The sequence below is a fragment of the Podarcis tiliguerta genome (genome assembly GCF_965153285.1).
Source record: "Podarcis tiliguerta genome assembly, chromosome: 16".
NCBI lineage: Eukaryota > Metazoa > Chordata > Lepidosauria > Squamata > Lacertidae > Podarcis > Podarcis tiliguerta.
The window spans coordinates 533155-555754 of NC_139549.1; the positions used below are offsets into that span (position 1 = coordinate 533155).

At 48.6% G+C, this 22600-nt stretch overlaps 2 protein-coding genes and 1 long non-coding RNA gene across 4 annotated transcripts in view; 2 read left to right on the forward strand and 1 right to left on the reverse strand.

The window, feature by feature from the left end:
• The window catches only part of LOC310666276, a 119437-nt gene that overhangs the window by 95437 nt on the left and 1400 nt on the right, over nt 1-22600 (reverse strand). The window lies entirely within an intron of this gene.
• Nucleotides 1-22600, forward strand: part of LOC310666072 (uncharacterized protein) — a 1539811-nt gene that overhangs the window by 63527 nt on the left and 1453684 nt on the right. The gene's annotated exons all lie outside the window — the stretch shown is intronic.
• LOC310666147 (SLAM family member 9-like) lies at nt 7876-17887 on the forward strand. Its single transcript, XM_083416804.1, has 4 exons — nt 7876-9128; nt 12067-12390; nt 15825-16082; nt 17608-17887. Exons 1-4 carry the CDS (start codon nt 9074-9076, stop codon nt 17796-17798), a joined length of 828 nt encoding a protein of 275 aa, XP_083272930.1. The 5' UTR covers nt 7876-9073; the 3' UTR covers nt 17799-17887.

Sequence of the window (22600 nt, forward strand, 5' to 3'; positions counted from 1 at the left end):
GTCTGCCGTAATCAAAACAAAATAAAAAAAATCCTTCCAGCAGCACCTTAGAGACCAACTAAGTTTGTTCTTGGTATGAGCTTTCGTGTGCATGCACATGTGTATCTGAAGAAGTGTGCATGCACACGAAAGCTCACACCAAGAACAAACTTAGCTGGTCTCTAAGGTGCTACTGGAAGGAATTTTTTTTATTTTTTTTCTTTATTCAGGAAATGGCATGCAGCTCAGCAACACTTCCCAGCAGATTTTGTCCCTATGGAGCAGTGGCCAGAACTGAAGGTCCCTGTCTTCCCCCCTTTCTAAGGCTTCTCTTCTCCCGGATGTTTCAAATTGTGTCTGCGCATCTGTGGCCCCTGTTCCGCTCTTCGTTTCTCTGCGTGTTCTGGGAGGACAACGATGAGGGGAGCTTGTCGCAGCAGAACAGGGAGACTCTCTGAATTCTTCAGCAGCCCCTCCTTTGCTTCAGCCTCAGAGTCTGAACTGCTCTCTGGCACAGGTTCTTCCTGCTCACTAAAGCCTGTTGTCCCTTACGCATCCGGCCCTCCTGCCAATCTTCTCCCTCCGACCTCTCCACCAGTCCCCAGACTCTATGCATCAAATAGGCCTCCTCATCCACAATCAGATCTTGGATGAGGGACAAATGATTCAAGGCCACTTCGATGTATTCATTCATTCCTTCCATGAAATTTAAACACCAGAGAATTTTATGAAAACCATAAAATCGAGGAGGGGAGCAGGTTATGATACATGCACAAAAAGTTAAAACACTAAAACAGGCTAAAATCCACACCAGCTTCCTAAGCTTCTGGACAGACTTGTCTAAAAAAGAATGTTTTTAGCAGGTAACCGAGAAGCACAGAGTGAAGCCACCTGCTTGGCCTCAAGTGGCAGGGAGTTCCAAAGTGCAGGTGCTGCCATGACTTGCATTTATATCCCACCCCTTTTCTGCAAGGGACTCAAGGTGGTGGGAGGTGAGGTTGAGCCGCAGTGACTGGCCCAAGGGTCAGCCAGGGGGTTTTATGGCCAGTCTGAGACTCTCACCATCATATCATATCATACCATACCACACTGGCTGCCTTGTGGTAAAATCCTGGCCTAGTTTGCATGTCAAAACTATTTCTTTATTGCATTTATGGTCCATTTGCATTTTCCCTCCAAGGCGTTCAAAGTAGCTGATGTGGTTCTGCCCTCTCCGCCATTCAACCCACCCAACAACCCTATGTGATTGGTTAAGCACTGAAGCGATGCTCCCAGAGGGGAAGGGGTGAGCCATATGGATTGTGGCCTGCTGCCTCCATGAGGACTAGTGGCATGCTCCAAACTAATAATAATAATAATACCTTTATTGTCAATGTACAACCTGTGTACAATGTAATTAACAGAGTCTCTCCCCCCACTCAATCTCATTGTACTATGTGTGCTTGTCGCACAACACACCAACCCCAAAAGTCAGTTGCACTATGCAGTCATACCTCATGTTACGTCCGCCTCATGTTACTTTTTTCAGGTTACGTCCCGGAAGTACTGAAAAGGCTTACTTCCGGGTTTCGCTGCTCGTGCTTGCGCAGAAGCGCAAAATGTCACACGCACGTGCAGAAGCGGTGAATCGCAACCCGCGTGCAGACGCATCGCTACGGGTTGTGCTCCTTTCATGTTGCAAACGGGCCTCCAGAACAGATCCCGTTCGCAACCAGAGGTACCACTGTATTATTTTTTGTTCAGCAGCCTAACAGGCCATGGATAGAAACTGTTTTTTAGCCTGTTGGCATGACTGATTATACTTTATCTCCTGCCTGAGGGTAGAAGATTAAAGAGGTGCTGGCCGGGTGTGAATCGTCCCTGAGAATTTTTTTCACTCTCCTAAGGCAACGATCCCTTGCGATGTCATCTAGCGGGCTCAGGGGACAGCCCATGATATCCTGTACTGTGTTCACCACCCTCTGTAGAGACTTTAGTCCGTGGCTGTCAAGCCAACGTACCTCACTGTGATACAATATGAGAGGACACTTTCTTTTATGGAAGGTTATCAATTGTTGTTTAACATTGTTCTTTCGCAAGACTGGGCTCTGTTGGGCCCTCCTAACCACCTGAGTTACATTGTTTTTCCAAGTGAGGTCTTCACTAAGGCAAACTCCCAGGAATTTAAAGGAAGAGACTCTCACCCCACAACCACCCCTGATATACAACGGGGCAGGTTCCCCTCTCTTCCTCCGAAAGTCCAACACCATCTCCTTTGTCTTGCTAATATTTAGGTGTAAGTTATTCTCTAGGCACCATGCAGATACTTTTTGACCCCCCCCCCCCGTATGCTGATTCATCTCCAACTAGAACAAAAAAGTGTCGATGCTTCTCCTGTTCAATGTTCAGAGTCTCTCTGCAACCCAGAGTTCTCTTCTTATATTGAGGCAACATGAATGGATCCATCGCTGAGACTCCACTGTCAATCGCTCCTAATTTGTTCATAAAATAATAATAATAATAATAATTACTTATAATAAATTCCCCCAGCCACTCTGGGCGGCTTCCAGCAGGAGATTAAAAATACATTAAAACATCAGTCATTAAAAAACTTCCCTAAACTTCCCTAAAAATTCAGAACAGACCAGGGAAAAGTTCTCAAGGAGAACAGTTCTCTTTGTGTCATGCTTCCTAGTACCTGGGGAGAATTTCATTCTCCATCTGCCTCACCTGCAAAAGGAGAAGGCAGAGGTGGAAAAGATTCAGAAAATGATCAAGGGGGTAGAACAGGAAAGGCAGCAGTGTCTGGGTTTTTTATCTCAGAGAAAAGATGAGTAAGAAAGGACATGGAAGAAGCCCGTAAGATCCAGCGCAGCACAGAGGAAGCAGACAGGGAATGGTTTTCCTCCCTCTCTCAAGACACCAGAACTCAAGGACCTGCCATGAAGCTGAATATTGGAAGATTCAGGACAGAGAAAATAAAGTCCTTCTTCACACAGTTACTACTCTGTGGAACTCTCTGTGGCATTTTCATAGGTGGGAGAGGATATATTAATTGCAATTTATCCCTCCAGGTACTCGTGTGTGTGTGTGTGTGTGTGTGTGTGTGTGTGTGGCTGAACAGAGTTCAAAAGCCCCACCCTTAGCAGCAAAACTGAAACATGTAGGAATCAGCTGTGAAGGCTTCTTTTAAGTAAGTCTAGCTGCAGAGCAAGTGGACTCCCCCTTTTCCTTTATCCTGCTTAACAAAGAAATCAAGAAACAGACTGTGGAAATCAGCTTTAAATATGAATTACTTACTCATAGTCTTGCCTTGGTTCTCAGCTGCAGCATGTTGTGCAATGTCCAGACTCCTTATATTCAAAAGGGACTTTAATTTCATAAACATAACTGAGAATAACGTATCTACAACCTCATGCTTATTCACTTTGTTCCTTATAGAGAGATCCTGCACAAGATTCTCCCTATTAACATTTCAGGATCTTCAGCTTCACTTCACACTGACAGGCACTCAGGATCCTGAATAAACCTCTCTCTAGCAGCCATTCTCCCTCCTCACACACAGGGAGAGAGAAGAGCAGAAAAAGCAGTTAAAAAAACGACAGTTTCTGGAATAACAGTCACAACGGAATGGAATGTCTTTCCCATGTGACTCACAGTCAGCCAATCACACGAGAGAGCTACAGCCAAGGGGAAAAAATACCATACTGAAAATACACAGCAAATCTACCTAAGCAAACATTCCCATTTCAGGAAATTAGATTATCCTTAACATGGAGGCAGTAAAAACTATGGAGGTAAAATGTTTATATTGACAATAGAAACAGCCTCAGGTATGTGTCTGGGCCTGAGACAGTGGACAGCATGTCTATCCTCATGGCTACTCAAAGAAAGAGGGGGGGGGGGTGGGAAGGAACAGAAAATTATATATGCCTTCCCAGGAGAGGAGGGGAAATGACATCACACAAAGCCCTCTCTACCAATTACGTTTCTATGGTCTGAGTCTTTGCCTATCAGCAATACAGCTCTGTGGTCTCCTGCACCTAAACTTACTAACTGGGAAGCATATATATTGTTGGATTTTGACCGCAGCCTCCCCCACTCTCCCGCAGGAAGCAGTGACAACCAACAACTTGGATGGCTCTGCAAGGGGATGAGTCAAATTCAGGGAGAAGTGTCACGGTGCAGTTCACTGGCGGTCGAAGTCCCAGCAGGGGACGTCAGGACCAGGGGCAAGATGGCAGGGTGGGAGCAAGAATGGGAGTCCAGAAGCCAGGAGTCCGAGGGTCAGAGAGCCGGGAGTCAAGAAGCCAAGGGTCCGAGGATCAAGAAGCAAGGAGTCACGAAGCCGAGGTTCAAGGATCAGGAAGCAAAATGCCAAACGCAGGAAGCGTGTTGCTGTGGCCAAGAGCCGAAGGGAAATGCTGACCTTATATCCCTTCCCGGCTCTTGCCACCAGGTGCAGTGAGTTACCAAGTGGCCTCACCTGTGCGGCCACACCTTGCCTCTCCTGAACAAACTTAGGAAGGCCCCAGTCCTGCAAAGCCCTACTGGTCCCAGGGCCTGGCTCCTGCATGCACACCTGACAAGGGGAAAGGGGGCTATCAATGGCTACTAGCCATGATGGCTCTGCCCTGTCCCCCCAGTGGGAGGCAGCCATGCTTCTGGATGCCTGTTGCCGGAAATCGCAGGAGGGGAGAGTTGCTCATGCAATCAGGTGCTGATTATGGCCTTCCACAGGCATCAGGCGGACCACTGTGAGGACAGGAGGCTGGGCTAGAAGGGCCCCCTTTGGCCTGATACAACTTATTGAGTTCTGATGCTCAGACCTGTCACCGTCTGACTCCTGAAGAAGCAGGCAAAGGGCCACCTCCCTTTTGTTGTTGTTTAGTTGTTTAGTCGTGTCCGACTCTTCGTGACCCCCTGGACCAGAGCACGCCATGCACTCCTGTCTTCCACTGCCTCCTGCAGTTTGGTCAGACACATGTTTGTAGCTTTGAGAACACTGTCCCACCATCTCGTCCTCTGTTGTCCCCTTCTCCTTGTGCCCTCCATCTTTCCCAACATCAGGGTCTTTTCCAGGGAGTCTTCTCTTCTCATGAGGTGGCCAAAGTCTTGGAGCCTCAGCTTCAGGATCTGTCCTTCCAGTGAGCACTCAGGGCTGATTTCCTTCAGAATGGAGAGGTTGGATCTTCTTGCAGTCCATGGGACTCTCAAGAGTCTCCTCCAGCACCAGAATGCAAAAGCATCCATTCTTCGGCGATCAGCCTTCTTGATGGTCCAGCTCTCACTTCCATACATCACTACTGGGAAAACCATGGCTTTAACCATACGGACCTTTGTCGGCAAGGTGATGTCTCTGCTTTTTAAGATGCTGTCTAGGTTTGCCATCTCCCTTTAGAGTAGGCTAATCCACAAGGCTTACAACTCGAAGAGGGTGTTTTAAGCTCTCTCTGTTGGGTAGCTTAGCGAGGCTTAAGTTTTGCAGATCACAGCCGATGTCAGGCTGATAACAGCAACAGCAACATGCTTTCATCTGCCTGTCAAAAGAGGGCGCAGAACAACATGGGGGTTTGGATAAAAAGGCCTAAGAGGGCACCAATCCCACAAATGCCCTCCTAAGTCAGAGGACGGAGGCTGCTGCAATAGACCTCCAGCACCAACGAGGCGCTCTGATCTCTCAGCCGTTGAAAATACCCCCACCGGCAGTTCCCCATGGAAGGCAAAGAGCAGAAGCTGTGTCGCTTGCCAGGCGGTGCCTGATATTGCGCTCACTTTTCTGTGAGCCCTGGGGACTCATTGCCACAAGATGTCGAGGTGGTTGCTAGACATGGGGAAGGATCGGTGGGGCAGGATTATCAATAGGGGAGATGTGAGGAGTTTTGGCTCAGCTTGCAGAAGAGGGCTTTGCTTGGAGTTAAGGCAGATGGAGAGATGGGCTTTCAGATAATAATAATAATAATAATAATAATAATAATAATAATAATAATAATTAATTACACCCCACCCATCTGACTGGGTTTCCCAAGAGAGGAAGTGATGACCTGATAAATGTTTGTAAAACTATTCAAAAGAAGAAGCTGAACTTTGGAAGATCCTTCATCACGCAGCAGAGTTAAACCGTTCCTCAGGCTCTTCTCGTGTTCTTATGGACCAGCATATTCCTCAAACCAGCGGCCCCGGGGACAACTCTCTCCCAGCTGCTTTGGAGCCAAGGAAATCGCAAGCCACCCCAACGGCCAATGCTATGAGCCAAAGACAGACGAGATAAGGAAAGGAGGGCTCTGCTTTGGCAGCGTTCCCAGCTTTGCAGCAGATAACCAAAGCCTCTCCTATCTGATTTTACTCTTTCAGTTGGCACCCAGGGCTCCCCGCAATCGAGAAACAACAGCGATCATTTGGCAGATTGGTAGCAGATCTGAGCAGCCTTCATCTGACCTGATAAGGTGAGCAAGAGAGGAAGGGGCTTCACTGGCTCCATCTAGCTCAGTGTGGCTGACACTGACTGGCAGCAGCAGCTCTCCAGAGCTTCAGTCAGGAAACTTTTTCCTAGCCTTGTCCGGAGATCCTCTCAGGGGCTGAACCTCAGGCCTCCTGCTTGGAAAGGGTGGGGGCTGTACAGCCAAACCTCCCCATAAGGACATCAGAAGAGCTGGGACCCCCAGAGGTCATCCAGTCCAACCCCCGGCAATGCAGGAATCTCAGCTCAAGCATCCATGACAAATGGCCGCCTGAGCTCTGCTTAAACACCTCCAAGGAAGGAGAGTCCCCTTGGGGTTCGTGCCCTGCTCTACAAGTCTATGATCCCTCAGACCTTTGATGATCACATTTAATTCTCATATATATATATATACATATACACATTTTTATTATATCAGTTCCAAGAGTCATACAACATAACTTCTCATCTTATACAATATTTTTAGACTTCCATCAACACCTCTGATGATTTTCCGTTCTTTGTCACTTATTATGCATTTCTTAATTTCTTTATTACATTTAATTATCCTTAACTAATAATTCTCCTCATTGTCTTTTTTTCCAATATTTCAAATAATTCACCTTACAAAACTTATTGCAGAAAACTAACGCAATCTGTTCATCACAGTTACTTTTCAAATAGTTCATATATTTACTCCGGTCTTCTAAGAATCTCTGATCCCACAGGTTTCGAATCCTTCCTGTTAGTTTATCTAATTCTGCGTAGTCCATCAACTTCATCCTGCATTCTTCTTTCGTCGGTAGTTCTTCTTGCTGCCATTTTTGTGCCAATAATATTCTTGCTGCTGTTGTTGCATAAAAAAACATACATACAATCCTGTCTATTAATATCATCTCCTACAATGCCAAGTAAAAATGCTTCTGGTTTCTTAATAAATGTATATTTCAACATCTTTTTCATCTCATTATATATCATTTCCCAGAAGTTCTTCACTTTTTTACATTCCCACCGCATATGATAAAAAGTTCCCTCCTTTTCTTTACAATTCCAACATTTATTACTTATTTTATAAATTTTAGCTAATTTTACAGGGGTGATATACCACCTATACATCATGATCACATCTAATTCTCGAGAGGGAGGGGGTAATAATAATAATAATAATAATAATAATAATAATAATAATAATTTATTATTTATACCCCGCCCATCTGGCTGGGCCTCCCCAGCCACTCTGGGCGGCTTCCAAAAAAAATATTAAAATACTGTACTACATCAAACATTAAAAGCCTCCCTAAACAGGGCCGCCTTCAGATGTCTTCTAAAAGTCTGGTAGTTGTTGTTCTCTTTGATACCTGGTGGGAGGGTGTTCCACAGGGTGGGTGCCACCACCGAGAAGGCCCTCTGCCTGGTTCTCTGTAACTTGGCTTCTCGCAGGGAGGGAACCGCCAGAAGGCCCTCGGAGCTGGACCACAGCGTCTGGGCAGAACGATGGGGGTGGAGACGCTCCTTCAGATCTACTCCCTCCTCCACCTCTCATAATCTTCTCCTGATCAGCTGAGACAGTGGCTGATTTGCATTCTTTGCCGCCCTGCTTGCAGAGCGGGCCCATATCTTGATTTGGGGGGGTTTCTTGTGGTGCAGAAAGGGGAGAATCACCCCAGCGAAGGGATGGGTTTATATCATGCGCCACCTGGGTGAGATGCCAAGGCAGATTGGCTCTTGCTCTTATCTTGACCCCGAGCTCTCCTTATCTCTCTGCCAGGAAAGGTTGACAGTTGATGGCTTGTGGTCGCCTCATCGTTGACTCACAAACTCCACTCTGGGGCGGGCAGCACTCTGGGGGGGAAACAAGCCTTTCATCCAGCTGCCCGGCTTTATCGTCGCAAGGCTGACCGTTCGCCTGGCATCTCGGCTCAAGACCTGTACCCAAAGTGGCCCATCCGAGTGGGCAGCTGGGTAGGACTGCAGAGCCGAGTGCGGATTCTGAAGGCAGCAAAAACGCCTCTGGCAAATTATAGCCGGGATCAGCCTTTTTATGCTTCTCTGCCGCTTTGCATGAAAAGCCCCAAACGAACACATTTCGGTTTCAAGCCCTGCATCTTTCTCTTCACGGAGCTACAATTCCCAGCGCCCTTAAACTACAGTTCCCGGGATTCTTTGAGGAGCGAAATGTGTTTCCAGTGTTCTTCAGATGTGTGGTGTGCACACAACCTCACAACTGCCAGATGTCAAGCTGCTCATTGACAGACACCTTGCCCCCCCCCCCATGGCCCAGGAATTTAGATCTGCCTCCAAAGCTCTCTCCAAGCCCTGTGGGCACCCAGGGGCTCCACTTGAGGACGTGCCGTCAGGTGAGGCTGGCAGCTGCTCCTTCATCTTCTGCAACCTCTCATCCTTCATTCTCCCGTTACACAGAACCAGCAAGGACGTCCCCTTGCACTTTCTGGAAGGTGTTCAGAGCCCAAAGGGAGGCCCCTGGCAACCCTGCCGTGCGGGACACGTGCCCCCAAGCGCCACCCTGGCTTCCTTGGCCTGGCCTTCAAGAAGGCGGGCAGGAGGAAGCCACTCCCCCCCCCTGCTTTGGGCCAGAAAGGGGAGGGAGAGGCGGCTGCCCCTCTGAGCTTCCCAGGCTCCTCGCACAGCAATCATCATCTCTCCAGAGAGGCTGGCATGGATCCCCTCGTGGTCTTCCTCCTCCTCCTCCTCTGCACCTTCCAAGCTGCAAGTGAGTAAAATCTGGGAGACTCTCAGTTAAATTCTCTCTCTCTGCTCCATCAGGCAACACCCTAGCCTGCCTCTCTCTCTCTCTCTCTCTCTCTCTCTCTCTCTCTCTCTCTCTCTCTCTCTCTCAGTATTTTTATTGCAGTAGCTTACCTAAGGTTATACACAATAACTGTAACCATTCCAAACATAAAAATAAAAAGGTTCTTTCGAACATTCAGACTTCCTTCCCTCCTTCTTTTTCTTTTTTCCTGCGTCTTTTACCGTTATCCATCTATTATATATAGTAACCAAAGTTCATTTCACTTTACAAGTATCAGTGTATCTCTGCCAATGATTTCAACTGTCTACAGTGGTCTTTTAAGTATATTAAGATGTTATTCCGATCTTTTAAGAATACATGGGTCTTCCTGGTTTCTGAACTTTCCCATCAGTCTTGCTGTTTCTGCTTATTCCTATTCCATCAGTTTGGTCAGCCACGCTCCCCGGGTCAGTACTTCTTCCCATCTCTGGGCTAGGAGCATTCTCGCTGCAGTCGTTGCATATTTTCTTTTAGTAGTTCCTCACCTATTATCAATAACAAACCTAGACAGCATCTTAAAAAGCAGAGACATCACCTTGCCAAGAAAGGTCCGTATAGGTAAAGCTCTGGTTTTCCCAGTCCTGATGTATGGAAGTGAGAGCTGGACCATAAAGAAGGCTGATCGCCAAAGAATGGATGCTTTTGAATTCTGGTGCTGGAGGAGACTCTTGAGAGTCCCATGGACTGCAAGAAGATCCAACCTCTCCATTCTGAAGGAAATCAGCCCTGAGTGCTCACTGGAAGGACAGATCCTGAAGCTGAGGCTCCAAGACTTTGGCCACCTCATGAGAAGAGAAGACTCCCTGGAAAAGACCCTGATGCTGGGAAAGATGGAGGGCAGAAGGAGAAGGGGACGACAGAGGACGAGATGGTGGGACAGTGTTCTCGAAGTGACCAACATGAGTTTGACCAAACTGCGGGAGGCAGTGGAAGACAGAAGTGCCTGGCATGCTCTGGTCCAGGGGGTGACGAAGAGTCGGACACGACTAAACGACTAAACTACTACTACACCTCTTATATCTAACAGAAAAGCCTCTTAGAGCCCAACTAAGTTTGTTCTTGGTATAAGCTTTCGTGTGCTTGCAAATACCAAGAACAAACTTAGCTTATACCAAGTGTGCCAGTGTGGTGTAGTGGTTAAGAGCGGTAGTCACGTAATCTGGGTAACCGGGTTCGCGTCTCCGCTCCTCCACATGCAGCTGCTGGGTGACCTTGGGCAGTCACACTTCTCTGAAGTCTCTCAGCCCCACTCACCTCACAGAGTGTTTGTTGTGGGGGAGGAAGGGAAAGGAGAATGTTAGCCGCTTTGAGACTCCTTAAAGGGAGTGAAAGGCGGGATATCAAATCCAAACTCTTCTTCTTCTTCTTCTTCTTCAAACACAAACTTAGTTGGTCTTTAAGGTGCTACTGGACAATTTTTTAATACATTTAGAAAAGCCACTGGCTTTTAAACAAAAGTTTTCTTCAAATTTTCTTATATCATTTCCCAGAAAGCTTTTACCACCCCACAGGACCACCACATATGATAAAAGGTCCCCTCTTTCCTTTCACATTTCCAGCACAAATCTGAGCTGCCCTCGCCTCTTCCCTTGGGGAGCTTTTTGGGGTTCAGGTACAAGCAGGCAAGGTGCGTGGAGAAAGGGGGCTCCTGTTTTGCTGATTTGCTCACCTGGAGGTCAGATGGCATCCTGCCTTTATTGAGGGTTCCCCCCCCCCATTTGTTTTCTGGGAGGCTGTTCGACAGTGAACATCGAGAAGGATTTGCTTGTGGAGCTGCTTATCCATCTTCCCCCGAGTCATTTGTTCATTCCACCCTTTCCATAATGTGGCGGGGAGTCTGTTTCTTTTTAAAGCTGGCTCTGTCAGGTGAGGGTAGCAAGGGACCTTTCTTGTACAAAAAAATCACTTGAAATCTCTTACCACTCAGAGATTTTGGGGGGAAATAACATCTTGTCCAGGGCCGGACTGAGGTTTGATGAGGTCCTCAGCTACTGAAGGCAATGGGGCCCTTTATATGTCCAGCTGTCCTTTGTCAACAATGAATTTTCGCTGTTTTTTGTGTTGAATGTATGCTATATGGTAATTTATGGACCTAATAGGTATCTCAAGCCATTTTCGCATGTTGCCCTGCAACCAGTCCATGCAGAATGTAGGCACCCTATATATAGAAAGGAGCAAAGCAGTGATTTTTTGGGAGCAGGTGAGCAGGCAGGGCCCATGACTCACATCACAGGAGCCTACACAACACAAAACACTGTTGCTGTATGTAGGTTTTATTTTACAGTGGTACCTCGGGTTAAGAACTTAATTCATTCCGGAGGTCCGTTCTTAACCTGAAACTGTTCTTAACCTGAAGCACCACTTTTGCTAATGGGGCCTCCCTCTGCCATTGCACGATTTCTGTTCTCATCCTGAAGCAAAGTTCTTAACCTGAGGTACTATTTCTGGGTTAGCGGAGTCTGTAACCTGAGGTACCACTGTATTTGTTTTTTATCCTATACAGTGGTACCTCGGGTTACAGACGCTTCAGGTTACATACGCTTCAGGTTACAGACTCCGCTAACCCAGAAATAGTACCTTGGGTTAAGAACTTTGCTTCAGGATGAGAACAGAAATTGTGTCTGGTGGTGCGGCGGCAGCAGGAGGCCCCATTAGCTAAAGTGGTGCTTCAGGTTAAGAACAGACTTCTGGAACGAATAAAATTCTTAACCCGAGGTACCACTGTATTTTGGAAATGTACAGATTTTTCCTCCTTTAATTTTTTTGGGGGCCCCCAAGAGAGTGGGGCCTAAGCTACAGCTTGTTTAGCTTATACGTAAATCCGGCGCTGATCTTGCCCCTTCTTGGTTTGTTGCCCCAGGGCTGGATGAGACAGGAGGGGTGAACTTCGTCGAGGGTTTTGGGGAGTCCGTCACGTTGCCCCTGGAGATTCCTACCCAGAACATCTCCACGCTCTTCTTGAGCTGGAAGTCTTTGTCGAGGAAGAAGGCACTGGCGCTGTGGACCCCCCAGCACCCCTTGTTTGTCATCGACGCCGAGTATTATGGGAGAGTGAGCTTCTCCAGGGAGAAGAAAGGCTGGCAGATACGGAACTTGACCCTGGCAGACGGCGGACCCTACGAAGTCGTGATGGGAGTCGTCCCCCGCGAGACCATCTTAAAAAATTACACACTCTTCGTATTTCGTAAGTTCTGAGGGCACAGCAAGGCTTCCTCGGGAACCGTAGGATCGTAGAAATGTAGCGTTGGGTAGGAGTCCCAAGGGGCCACCCCCCCTGCAATGGGGGGGGGGAGTGTCACTCCGAATGGGAGTTGCTATTTGTGGCACCAGCAGATCTTCAGGGAAATGTTGCCAGGAGGAGGAGTTTAGAGAAAAGTTGGTGTTAGAGAGATTCAGCTCATGGGTTGGAAAAATAAGGGGCATCACCGAGGATGTGGGGTCTGTATCTTGGGCTACAGAGACAGCCACTGGATTCGGGACTGGCAAAATAAAGTTCTTCTTCATGCAGCACATATTTTTCACTCCATAAGACTCACCTGACCATAAGGCACACCTAGTTTTTAGGGGAGGAAAACAAGAAAAAAAATATTCTGAACGAAACAGTGGATGTATGATTTTTGTGGTTCATGCTGTGGCCACAGACATGTGATTTGACGGTGAGTTTGGGGTAGCCGAATGCAAAAATCCTAAGGATCCATGTGGATCCATGCTTTGTAACCACGTTTTTGCGCCATTGTGGCCCAACGAAACAGTGGGTGCGTGTCTGTTTTTTGGTGCAGGCTGTAGCCATGGACATGCTATGTGATCTGATGGTGAATTTGGGGTGAAATTTTGGGGCAAAAATTCTGAGGATCCATGGGCTTTTACCTCCCCCCTCCCAGGCAGCCTCCTTTATATCTAGCGTCCCTTATCTCCCTCCCTGATCACTTGCAGATCAGCGGCTTTGTTTGAACACCCACTTCCCTCTTTCAAAAAAAGAAGAAGCACGATCTGCTTTTCTCCCCTGGGCAATTTGGCTCCAGGGACCATGCCTTCGCTCCAAAAGACGCACAGACATTTCCCCTTACTTATTAGGAAGAAAAAAGTGTGTCTTATGGAGTGAAAAATATGGTAGTTAGAACTGTGGGACTCCCTTCCGCAGGAGGCAGTGATGGCTACCAAACTGGGTGGCTTTAAAAAGAGGATTGGACAAATTCGTGGAGGAGGAGAGGGCTATTGACGGCTACTAGCCACAATGGCTAGGCTCTGCCCCACGGCTGGAGGCAGCGATGCTTCTGAACACCAGGTGCTGGAGGTGGCAGGAGGGGCGAGGGCTCTTGTGCCCAGGTGCCACTTGCAGGTTTCCTAAAAGAGGCATCTGTTAGAAGAGGAGGCTGGTCTTGAGGGCCCCCTTTGGCCTGACCCAGCACCTTCTTCTTCTGTTCTTATGGAACCTCCAGGTCCAGAGGCACTCTATCTGGGTTCCTAGGGACATTTGGCCACTGTGAGCGCAGGATGCTGCACTAGGTGGGTCTTCTCACGGGGCAAAATGTGCATGTACTATTATTTGGGGGAGGTGAGGAAGTACACTGCTCCCCACTTTCCAGTGCTCTATTTTTCCTCCCCCCCCCAAAAAAAAAATATCCTGCAGATGAATCCAGGGCCAGCAGCAGCCCCTCACCCCCCAAAAAAATGACATCCCTGCACGCTGCAGGAAATAATGCCAATTCAGAGAAGCAATTAGCCGAAACAGTTGCATGATTCGCGTAGAAAGATAACAGGAAAGGGGAACCGCCTGCAGTGTGATGCCTGGGTGTGTGTGAGCAAAACCACCTTTAAACAAGAACGCAGAGTCCAGGGCCTGATGAGAGGCTTTCATGCCCGGCTGCTGACTGGTTTCCTGCGAGGGGCTCGACTGCATCTCTGTTGATAAGAAACCAGCTTGCTCCTCTCAGAGACTCAGATCCCTTCCACGAAGACTCGCTGAGTCAAACTTCCAGGTTCTTGAGAGGAAGCCAATCAACTGTCGCATTGCAACGTTTCGCCAGAACATCCAGGCCGCGGCCCACCTGGTGCAGCCGCCTGTCTTCACAGTGGCTGGCCAGTTGCCTCAAAGGGAAGCCATCGTGCAGGATTCACGCGCAAGACCAGCTCCCCCCCCCCCTGCAGTTTCCAGAAGGGGCATTTGGGAGCCTTGCTGCCTCCAACTGCAGAGGCAGAACAGAGCCCCCTCCCCCTCCATGAATGCCCCCATTGCTCTTTTAAGGCCACCCAGCTCTACCTCTCTTAATCGGAACCAGCGAAGGCGGTGAAGGTCCTGTGTGAGTGTCTGGAGGCAGTTGGAGGATGGATGGCCGCTAAGGGATTGAGGTTGAATCCTGACAAGACAGAAGTACTGTTTTGGGGGGACAGGGGGTAGGCAGGTGTGGAGGAGTCCCTGGTCCTGAATGGAGCAACTGTGCCCCTGAAGGACCAGGTGCGCAGCCTGGGAGTCATTTTGGACTCACAGCTGTCCATGGAGGCGCAGGTCAATTCTGTGTCCAGGGCAGCTGCTTATCAGCTCCATCTGGTACTCAGGCGGAGACCCTCCCTGCCCGCAGACTGTCTGGCCAGAGTGGTGCATGCTTTGGTTATCTCCCGCTTGGACTACTGCCATGCACTCCACATGGGACTACCTTTGAAGGTGACCCGGAAACTACAACTAATCCAGAATGCGGCAGCCAGACTGGTGACTGGGAGCGGCTGCCGAGACCACATAACACCGGTCTTGAAAGACCTACATTGGCTCCCAGTACATTTCCGAGCACAATTCAAAGTGTTGGTGCTGACCTTGAAAGCCCTCAACAGCCTTGGTCCAGGATACCTGAAGGAGCGTCTCCACCCCATCATTCACCCAGACATTGAGGTCCAGCTCTGAGGGCCTTCTGGCGGTTCCCTCCCTGCGAGAAGCCAAGTTACAGGGAACCAGGCAGACGGCCTTCTCAGTGGTGGCACCTGAGCTGTGGAACGCCCTCCCAGCAGATGTCAAGGAAATAAACATCTATTTTACTTTTAGAAGACAACTGAAGGCAGCCCTGTTTAGGGAAGTTTTAAATGTCTGACACTGTATTGTTTTTAATATGGGGTATCAGAGTTTTTAGGGGGATAACTAGGCTGGGATAGCTGGGATAGCAGGCTTGTTGGTTTTAGAATGTCTGATGTAGATTTTTTTAATTTCGTTGTTCTGCAAGGGACAATGACAATCAAGATTATCGTATCTTCTCCAGCTCTCTCAACTGTTCCTCATAAGGCTTCGTTTCCAGACCCTTGACCATCTCCGTCGCCCTCCTCTGCACACCTTCCAGCTTCTCAATATCCTCCTCAAACTGAGGAGCCCCAAAATGGACGCAATATTCCAGGTGGGGTCTGACCAAGGCAGAATACAGTAGTGCTACCACATGATCTGGGCACCAGACTTCTGTTGATGCAGCTTAGAATAGCCTTAGCCTTTTTTGCTGCTGCATCACACAGTTGGCTCACTATGGCCAGATTCAGTCCCATAAAGGGTTGGGGAGGGAATAGAATGACGTGCCTCTTTCTCTGCCCCCCAATTCTTGCCCATCTCCCGCCCCCCCTCCACCTTTCCCTGCCCCTCTGCAGGCATCAACATCACCAAAACGTGGTGGGAGATCAGCTCCTGCACTTTGTTCTGCGAGTTGGGGGCCGGGAAGATGGCCAACGTGACCTACAACTGGACTCTCACGGCGACGGGGGCACCACTTTCCCAAAGCAGCCGACTCGACCTCGTCATGCGCCCCACAGATGCACATCAGTCCTACTCATGCGGCGCAAAGGCTCTTGGGGTCCAGGTGAAACGGGACATCTCTCCCTACGAAGACTGCGGGGTCAAGGCTTCAGGTAAATGCCTTCAGGGAATCGCAGAATCAAAGGACTGTAGAGTTGGGAGGGGATCCCGAGGTCATCTAGTCCAACCCCCTACGATGCAAGGGAGACGGCAGAAGTTCCTAAAATAATGCCTGGCATGGAGAAAGCAGAGAGAGGAAAGGTTTTCTCCTTCCCTCCTAAAACTAGAATTCATGGGCATCCAAGGAAGTTGTCCATTGGCAGATTCAGGATGGATAATCATAAAATAATAATTTTTTTAAAAAAAATTATATCCCACCTCCCCGGCCGAAGCCGGGCTCAGAGCGGCTAACAACAATAAAAGTAGCACAGCATTCTAAAATCATTTCATTTTAAATCAAATTAATGGCAACCATGGGCTATAGTTTTATGAGGATTACAGAAGGAGGGGGTCAGGCTGTGCCTTGGCCAAAGGCCAGGCGGAACAGCTCCGTCTTGCAGGCCCTGATGAAAGATGTCAAGTCCCGCAGGGCCCTAGTCTCTTGGGACAGAGCGTTCCACCAGATCGGGGCCACAGCGGGAAAAGCCCTGGCTCTGGCTGAGGCCAGCCTAACCTCTCTGTGACTCGGGACCTCCAAAATGTTTTTATTTGATGACCGTAAGTTCCTCCGTGGGACATACCAGGAGAGGCGGTCCTGTAGGTACGAGGGTCCTAGGCCACATAGGGCCTTAAACCTGCACCTTAAACCTGATCCTGTACTCCACCGGGAGCCAGTGCAGCTGGTATAGTACCGGATGAATGTGATCTCGCAGCGAAGACCCAGTAAGGAGTCTCGCCACAGCATTCTGCACCCGCTGGAGTTTCTGGATCAGTCTCAAGGGCATCCCCACGTAGAGCAAGTTACAATATTTCAGTCTGGAGGTGACCATCGCGTGGATCACAGTGGCCAGGTCAGGGCGAGAGAGGTAAGGAGCCAACTGCTTATCTCCTTAGGATAAAAGAAAGTCTTTCTTCACAGCAGCACAGAGTTAACCTATGGAACTTCCTCCCACTGGACAGCAATGGCCACCGACTTGGATGGATTTAAAAGAGGACTGGGCAAATTCCTGGAGGAGGAGAGGGCTATGGAGGGCGACCGGCCACAACTGGAGGCAGCAGTGTTCTGAATGCCAGTTGCTAGAAATTGCAGGAGGGAGAGAGTTGCTCTTGTGCTTGGATCCTGCCACTAAGCAGGGGCACCTGGTGAGGAGGCTGGCCTGGATGGGCCCCCTTCGGCCTGATCCGGCAGCAGCCAGGCTCTTCCTGTGTTCTTGTGGAGACTCCAGGTGCAGGAGCAGTCTATCCAGAGTCCTAGGTCCTTACAAGTATCCGGTCCCTGAGAGATTAGGATGCTGGGCTGGAGGGGCCTGATCCTGCAGGCTCTTCCCACGTCCTTATATTGGTGGTTTTAAGCCAATCTTTTGCCTCCTCTCTTTGCACAGCACTTGGGAGAGTTTGTGGTTTTGGGCTAAATAAGTTTATGCGATTTCCCAATAAACAAGCATGAAACAATGATCTCTCTCCCTCTCTCTTCCGCAGGACTTTTCGTGGTGCTCTGCTACTGGGCTGCCAAAATCTTCCTCACGCCCGTCCCCCTCTTCTTCCTCTATTATCATCACTTCAAGAAAGCCAAATCCGCACAATACCCTGTCTCGAAGGAACGGACAGACGTGGACTACGAAGTCGTCCACTTTGAAGAAGCCAATTATGAAATGGACTATGTAAATTAATGTCCACACGGAAACGATTCCTCTGAAGAGGCGAGGGCCAAGTTTGCCGCTGCTCCCCCCCCCCCCGCCCCAAAGTCTCCAAACATTATTTCCAGCATTTGAGCTCAGTGGGCCTTCTTTCTCCCAGCTTAACAGTGTTAATGGAGAAATCCGAGGGCTCCCTTGGGCAAAAACAAAGACACCAACCAGGATAACTTGGAGCAAAACAGCAGCCAGTAGACTTGGCCTTTATTGTATACTGTCGCGACAGGACTCCCACCCACAACAAGATGAAGCAAAATGGAAGTCCAGAACAAAAGAAGACCCCAACTTTTATTAGTTACTAATCCCCCAAACTACACCCCTAAGACTACATCACAACTACATCACAAAAAGGAGGGGTTGAGGGAGGAGTTGTGGTGGTAACCTGAGTGTCTTGTCACCTGGCTGGTCCCCCTTTCCCCCCTCCCCATGAGTAACTTTCCAGGTGACAAAGGGGAGTTTGCAGTTTCCTGCCCCCTGAGGAAAGAGCTGATCATTGTCCTTTGTTCCAGTCTGTGCTGAATCCACTCCCATATGCAAGTTCTTTGTGATCTTGATGGTCTTCTGTCTAGGACCATCAGGGTTGGCATAGCAACTCGGCAGGGCTCCTGTGGATGTGCTGCTATGCTCAAGGGATTATGGATGCCCTGTATCAAACCTTCCCCATTTTGTAGTCCTTCCTTCATGGAGTAAAATAAAAGTGGAACGGTGCAGATCCAATGTATGGTTGATTTACTATGAATTTATAACAGAAACGTTGCTTATGTCTTGTGTGTGTGTGTGAGTGTCGTGTTTGTAGAAACTGAATGATGGGGGGGGGGGTTTCCTGCAACAACAGGACCCCTCGCTCTGCCAGTTTCGCCCTCAAGGCTACCTTTCAAGTCAGCTGGAAGGAAAGGGTCATAGAACTGAAGGTTTGGGGGGTGGGGAACCCCAATGCCATCAGTCCAACCCCCTGCAATGCAGGAAGCCAAGGCCCCAAGCACAGAGAATCTTTTTGAGACCTCAGTCACAGAATCATAGAATGGTGGAGTTGAAAGGGACCCCGCGGGTCATCCAGCCTGACCCCAGCTAAATCGAACACTCAACAGATTGCTGGGCAGTGTGCAATCACACGCCTCCTCCCAAATAAATTCTGGGTAGCCCCAAAAAGCACGCTCTTATCCCAATTTCCAGCAAAGAGGAACAGAATCGCGGTCAAAGTTGATGGTCCGTCCTGCAGCTGACACTTGGGGCAGAGGGAGATGCCTTATGCAGAGCCAGGCCCTGGGCCCACACGGACTGGCAGCAACGGCTCTCTGGGATTTCAGGCAGAGGCACTGTCCCTGAGCTACCTCTTATTCTTCCACCCTTTCCAGAGTCATGCTGTATGAAGCCACAGTGCTGGGCACCATTTCCAGGGAGGTGGCCCTGTGGAACTCCTCGCCACTTGCTTCTCAGCACATAGGGACAAGACTGGGGAGTGTGGAATCTGTGGCGGTTTCAGAGACCGGCCCCCTTGCGCTGTGGCCCTATATACAGGCTTTACCTGGGAGGAAGCGCCATGATTGGACATAGTAGGGCTTACTTCTGAGTAGACATGCATAAGCTTGTGCCATTATTACGCCATCCATGACTGCTTCAATGGGCAGAACTGGCACTGCTCCCGGGGCCACAGCATCCTCGTTCTGAATTTGTAAGAATTTGATTGCTTTGTGTGGCAGCAGCTAAACTTTGGAACTCCCCGCCTCTTGACACCAGACAGGCGCTTTCAACTGGACTCTTTTCGGCACCCGCTAAAAACATTATTGTTTAGTCCAGATATGTAGAATGTTGGCATGTGTTCCAATCTGTTGTTGGTTTTAATTGTTTGAATGGTTATAAGGAGTTTTAATTTTATTGTTTGTAAACCTCTGTGAGTTGTTTTACAGTCAAGAGGGGTGTCTAAATTACATGAAACAGACACGTAACAATTTTTCATTTAGTTTTCTTCCCTCTCCCCAGGCAATTGAAACACTGCCCTGGCTTCCGGGAGCTGTGTCGCTAAAATGAAATCAAAACCACCCAAGGTCTGTAGAAAGTTGTAAGGGCTTTTTTTGCCTAACGCTTTGCAAGGAAATCCATTCTCAAGAGACGTTAATTCACAAAACCCTGAGCATCTTAGGTCCAGGATACTGTGGGGACAGTCTGAAGCCTTATATCGCAGTTCCATCACTGAGAGCATCCACAGGATTTGGTCATTCCATGAATCCGTGAGGCAACAAGGAATTGAGCCTTGAGTGTCATTGGCTCAGCCCTGCGGAACTCTCTGCAACTGGAGATTCAGTAGGCGCCTTCCAACTTTTAAATGCTTGTTGAAAACTTTCCTATTCTGCCAGACCTCTGCAAGCAATTAAGACATCCTTCCATGTTTAATTGACACCCGTTTGTAACTGTATGGTTCCATGCATTTTTGTTGGGAACGGCTTTAATGAAATAGTGGTCTATATTTTTCATAAACAGATCATTTCGCCCTCCACAGACCTGAGCCTGTGTTGATGCCCTACTCAGAGAGGAGGGAGCGGGACCCCTGAAGGCTCAGAACTCTCTCCAGCAACTCCCCCTAACCAATTTTATTTTTTTACCAAGGCATTTTCCCAAAAGCCCAGACAGAAACACAACAAAGAGGGAAAGAGGGTGGTTTACCATAAACACGGTTGTCTGGGAAACGGGTTCTGTTGAGGCGTATGTAACGAAGCAAGGCGTAATTAGGGGATGCAGCTCCGCCTTTTTTTCTTTGCAGCAGAATCTGGTGCGCAGAAGGCCCAGTCCCTGAAGGCAGGCAGAGGTCTGGCTCACGAGGAGGCAACTTCCTCTGTCCCCCTAAAAAACAAAGGGGCTAGTCCTCATGCTTCTGCGTGATCATGCTTTCTGGCCCACGTAGGACCAGTCTGGATAGTTAGCCTTGGTGAAGACTTGACGTTTTCATCCCCCAAAAAGTTTTTGAGTTTCTGCTGAAATGAGGCTGCATTTTAATGTTGTATTTTAATCTTGTTTTTTAAGTTGTATTTCAATCAATTGTTTTATATCTGGTGTTAGCCGCCCTGAGCCCGGTCTTGGCTGGGGAGGGCAGGGTATAAATAAATATTATTATTATTATTATTATTATTATTATTGGCTGACATAAACTGGAAGAGCCATAACTCAGGGACAGGTCACCTGCTGGGCATGCAGAAGGTCCCAGCTTCAATCCCCGCTGGCAGCATCCCCAGGCAGGTCCGAGAATGCCCCCTGCCTGCAACCCTGGAGAACTGCTGCCGGTCCGTGTAGGCAGCACTGGGCTAGGTGAGGCAACAGAGCTCAGTATAAAGCAGCCTTCCTGCACTCCTGAGACGCCTTGGGGGGAAAGGAGGACCTGGATCCCGAATGGCCAGTCTGGCCTGGGCCAGAGTCTCTCTCTCTCTGCTATCCAGGCTGAAGGAGGGGAAGGCTTGGTTGTTTGTGGCTCTACAGCGCCTCCTGCAGGAGTGGCCAGAGAGGAGCAATGCAGCTCAACTGGGCCAAGGAGGCTGCAGCCCCTTTTGCTGGCCTCTAGGTGGCAGCATTGGCTGGGAAACAGCAGCAGCAGCAGCGACTCCCATGCCCTAGATGAGAAAATATAGGGTATTTATATAGTCAAATGTGTTTATTTTGTGTGTTTTCCTCCCTTCTTTCTCCTCCCATCTTTTCTTCTTTTGTGCCTCCTTTCTTGGTCTTTTTCTTTTGATTTGTTAAGAAAGAGATAAAAAAGTGTAATCTGAAAACTTCAGTAAGTTAAAAGTGATGTTGTGTAATTTTTCTATTACTATTTATGTATTGTTAAAATCAGTTGATTGTGATGAATTGATGTAACAATTACTGTGGGGTTTTTTCCTTTGTTATTGTTGAATTCTAAATAAAGTATTATTCTTCTTTTCTTTTCTGTTCTTCCCCAGCCAGGATTGTTCTGGACAATGAAAGCAGAAGTCTCTAAGCGGCGTTGGCATCAAGTGCCAAAACACTGAACGGCGTCATTTTGGGGTTTGTTGCAGGAATTTAGGTATAGGTTGGGGGGGGGTTGCCCCTCCAGCAGATCTCATGCACATGCAGCCCACTACCAAAATCAGCACAATCACTTTTGTGACTTGTCCCCACAAAGCACTTCCTCACAGTTTCTTCCTATCCATTCAAAGGGCCTCTGCTGCACGATACCAAATGTAAGAATTCACTGATCAATGTATCTCTGTACTGGCTCACTGGGAAAACTTCAGAAATGCATATAGACCTGTGAGCTCAGCTCCTCAGCAGCCCCTCTGCCTGAGGGATAATCCCTGGCATTCTGATACCTGAGTGCCAGGCAGGTAGCCATTCCAGAAATAACAAACCCAGATGAAGACAAAAGGGTGGGATGAACTGGGCTGGGAAACAGGGAAATGTAAATATCTCTTTTGTTCCACTTGATCGGTGTTTGGTGGAGGGCAAGGGGAACCATGGGGCAGGGTCCAGGATGCTCAGATTCCTGCCACCAGACCTCCCCTTTCATGATGTAACTGTGATGTAGTTTGGGGGGTTGTAACATGGGGATTAGCAGCTAATAAAAGTTTGGGTTCTCTTTTGTTTGGGGCTTCCATCTTGTTCCACCTGGTGGCAGGTGGGAGTCCTGTCGCGAGAGTCTTCAAGAAAGACCAAGCCTACTGGCTGCTGTTTTGCTCTGGTATTCCTGGCTGGTGTCCTTGTTTTCTGTCCAAGGGAGCCCTCAGATTTCTCCGTTAACAGGTTTTATCTTCTTTTTGAAATGAAATTAC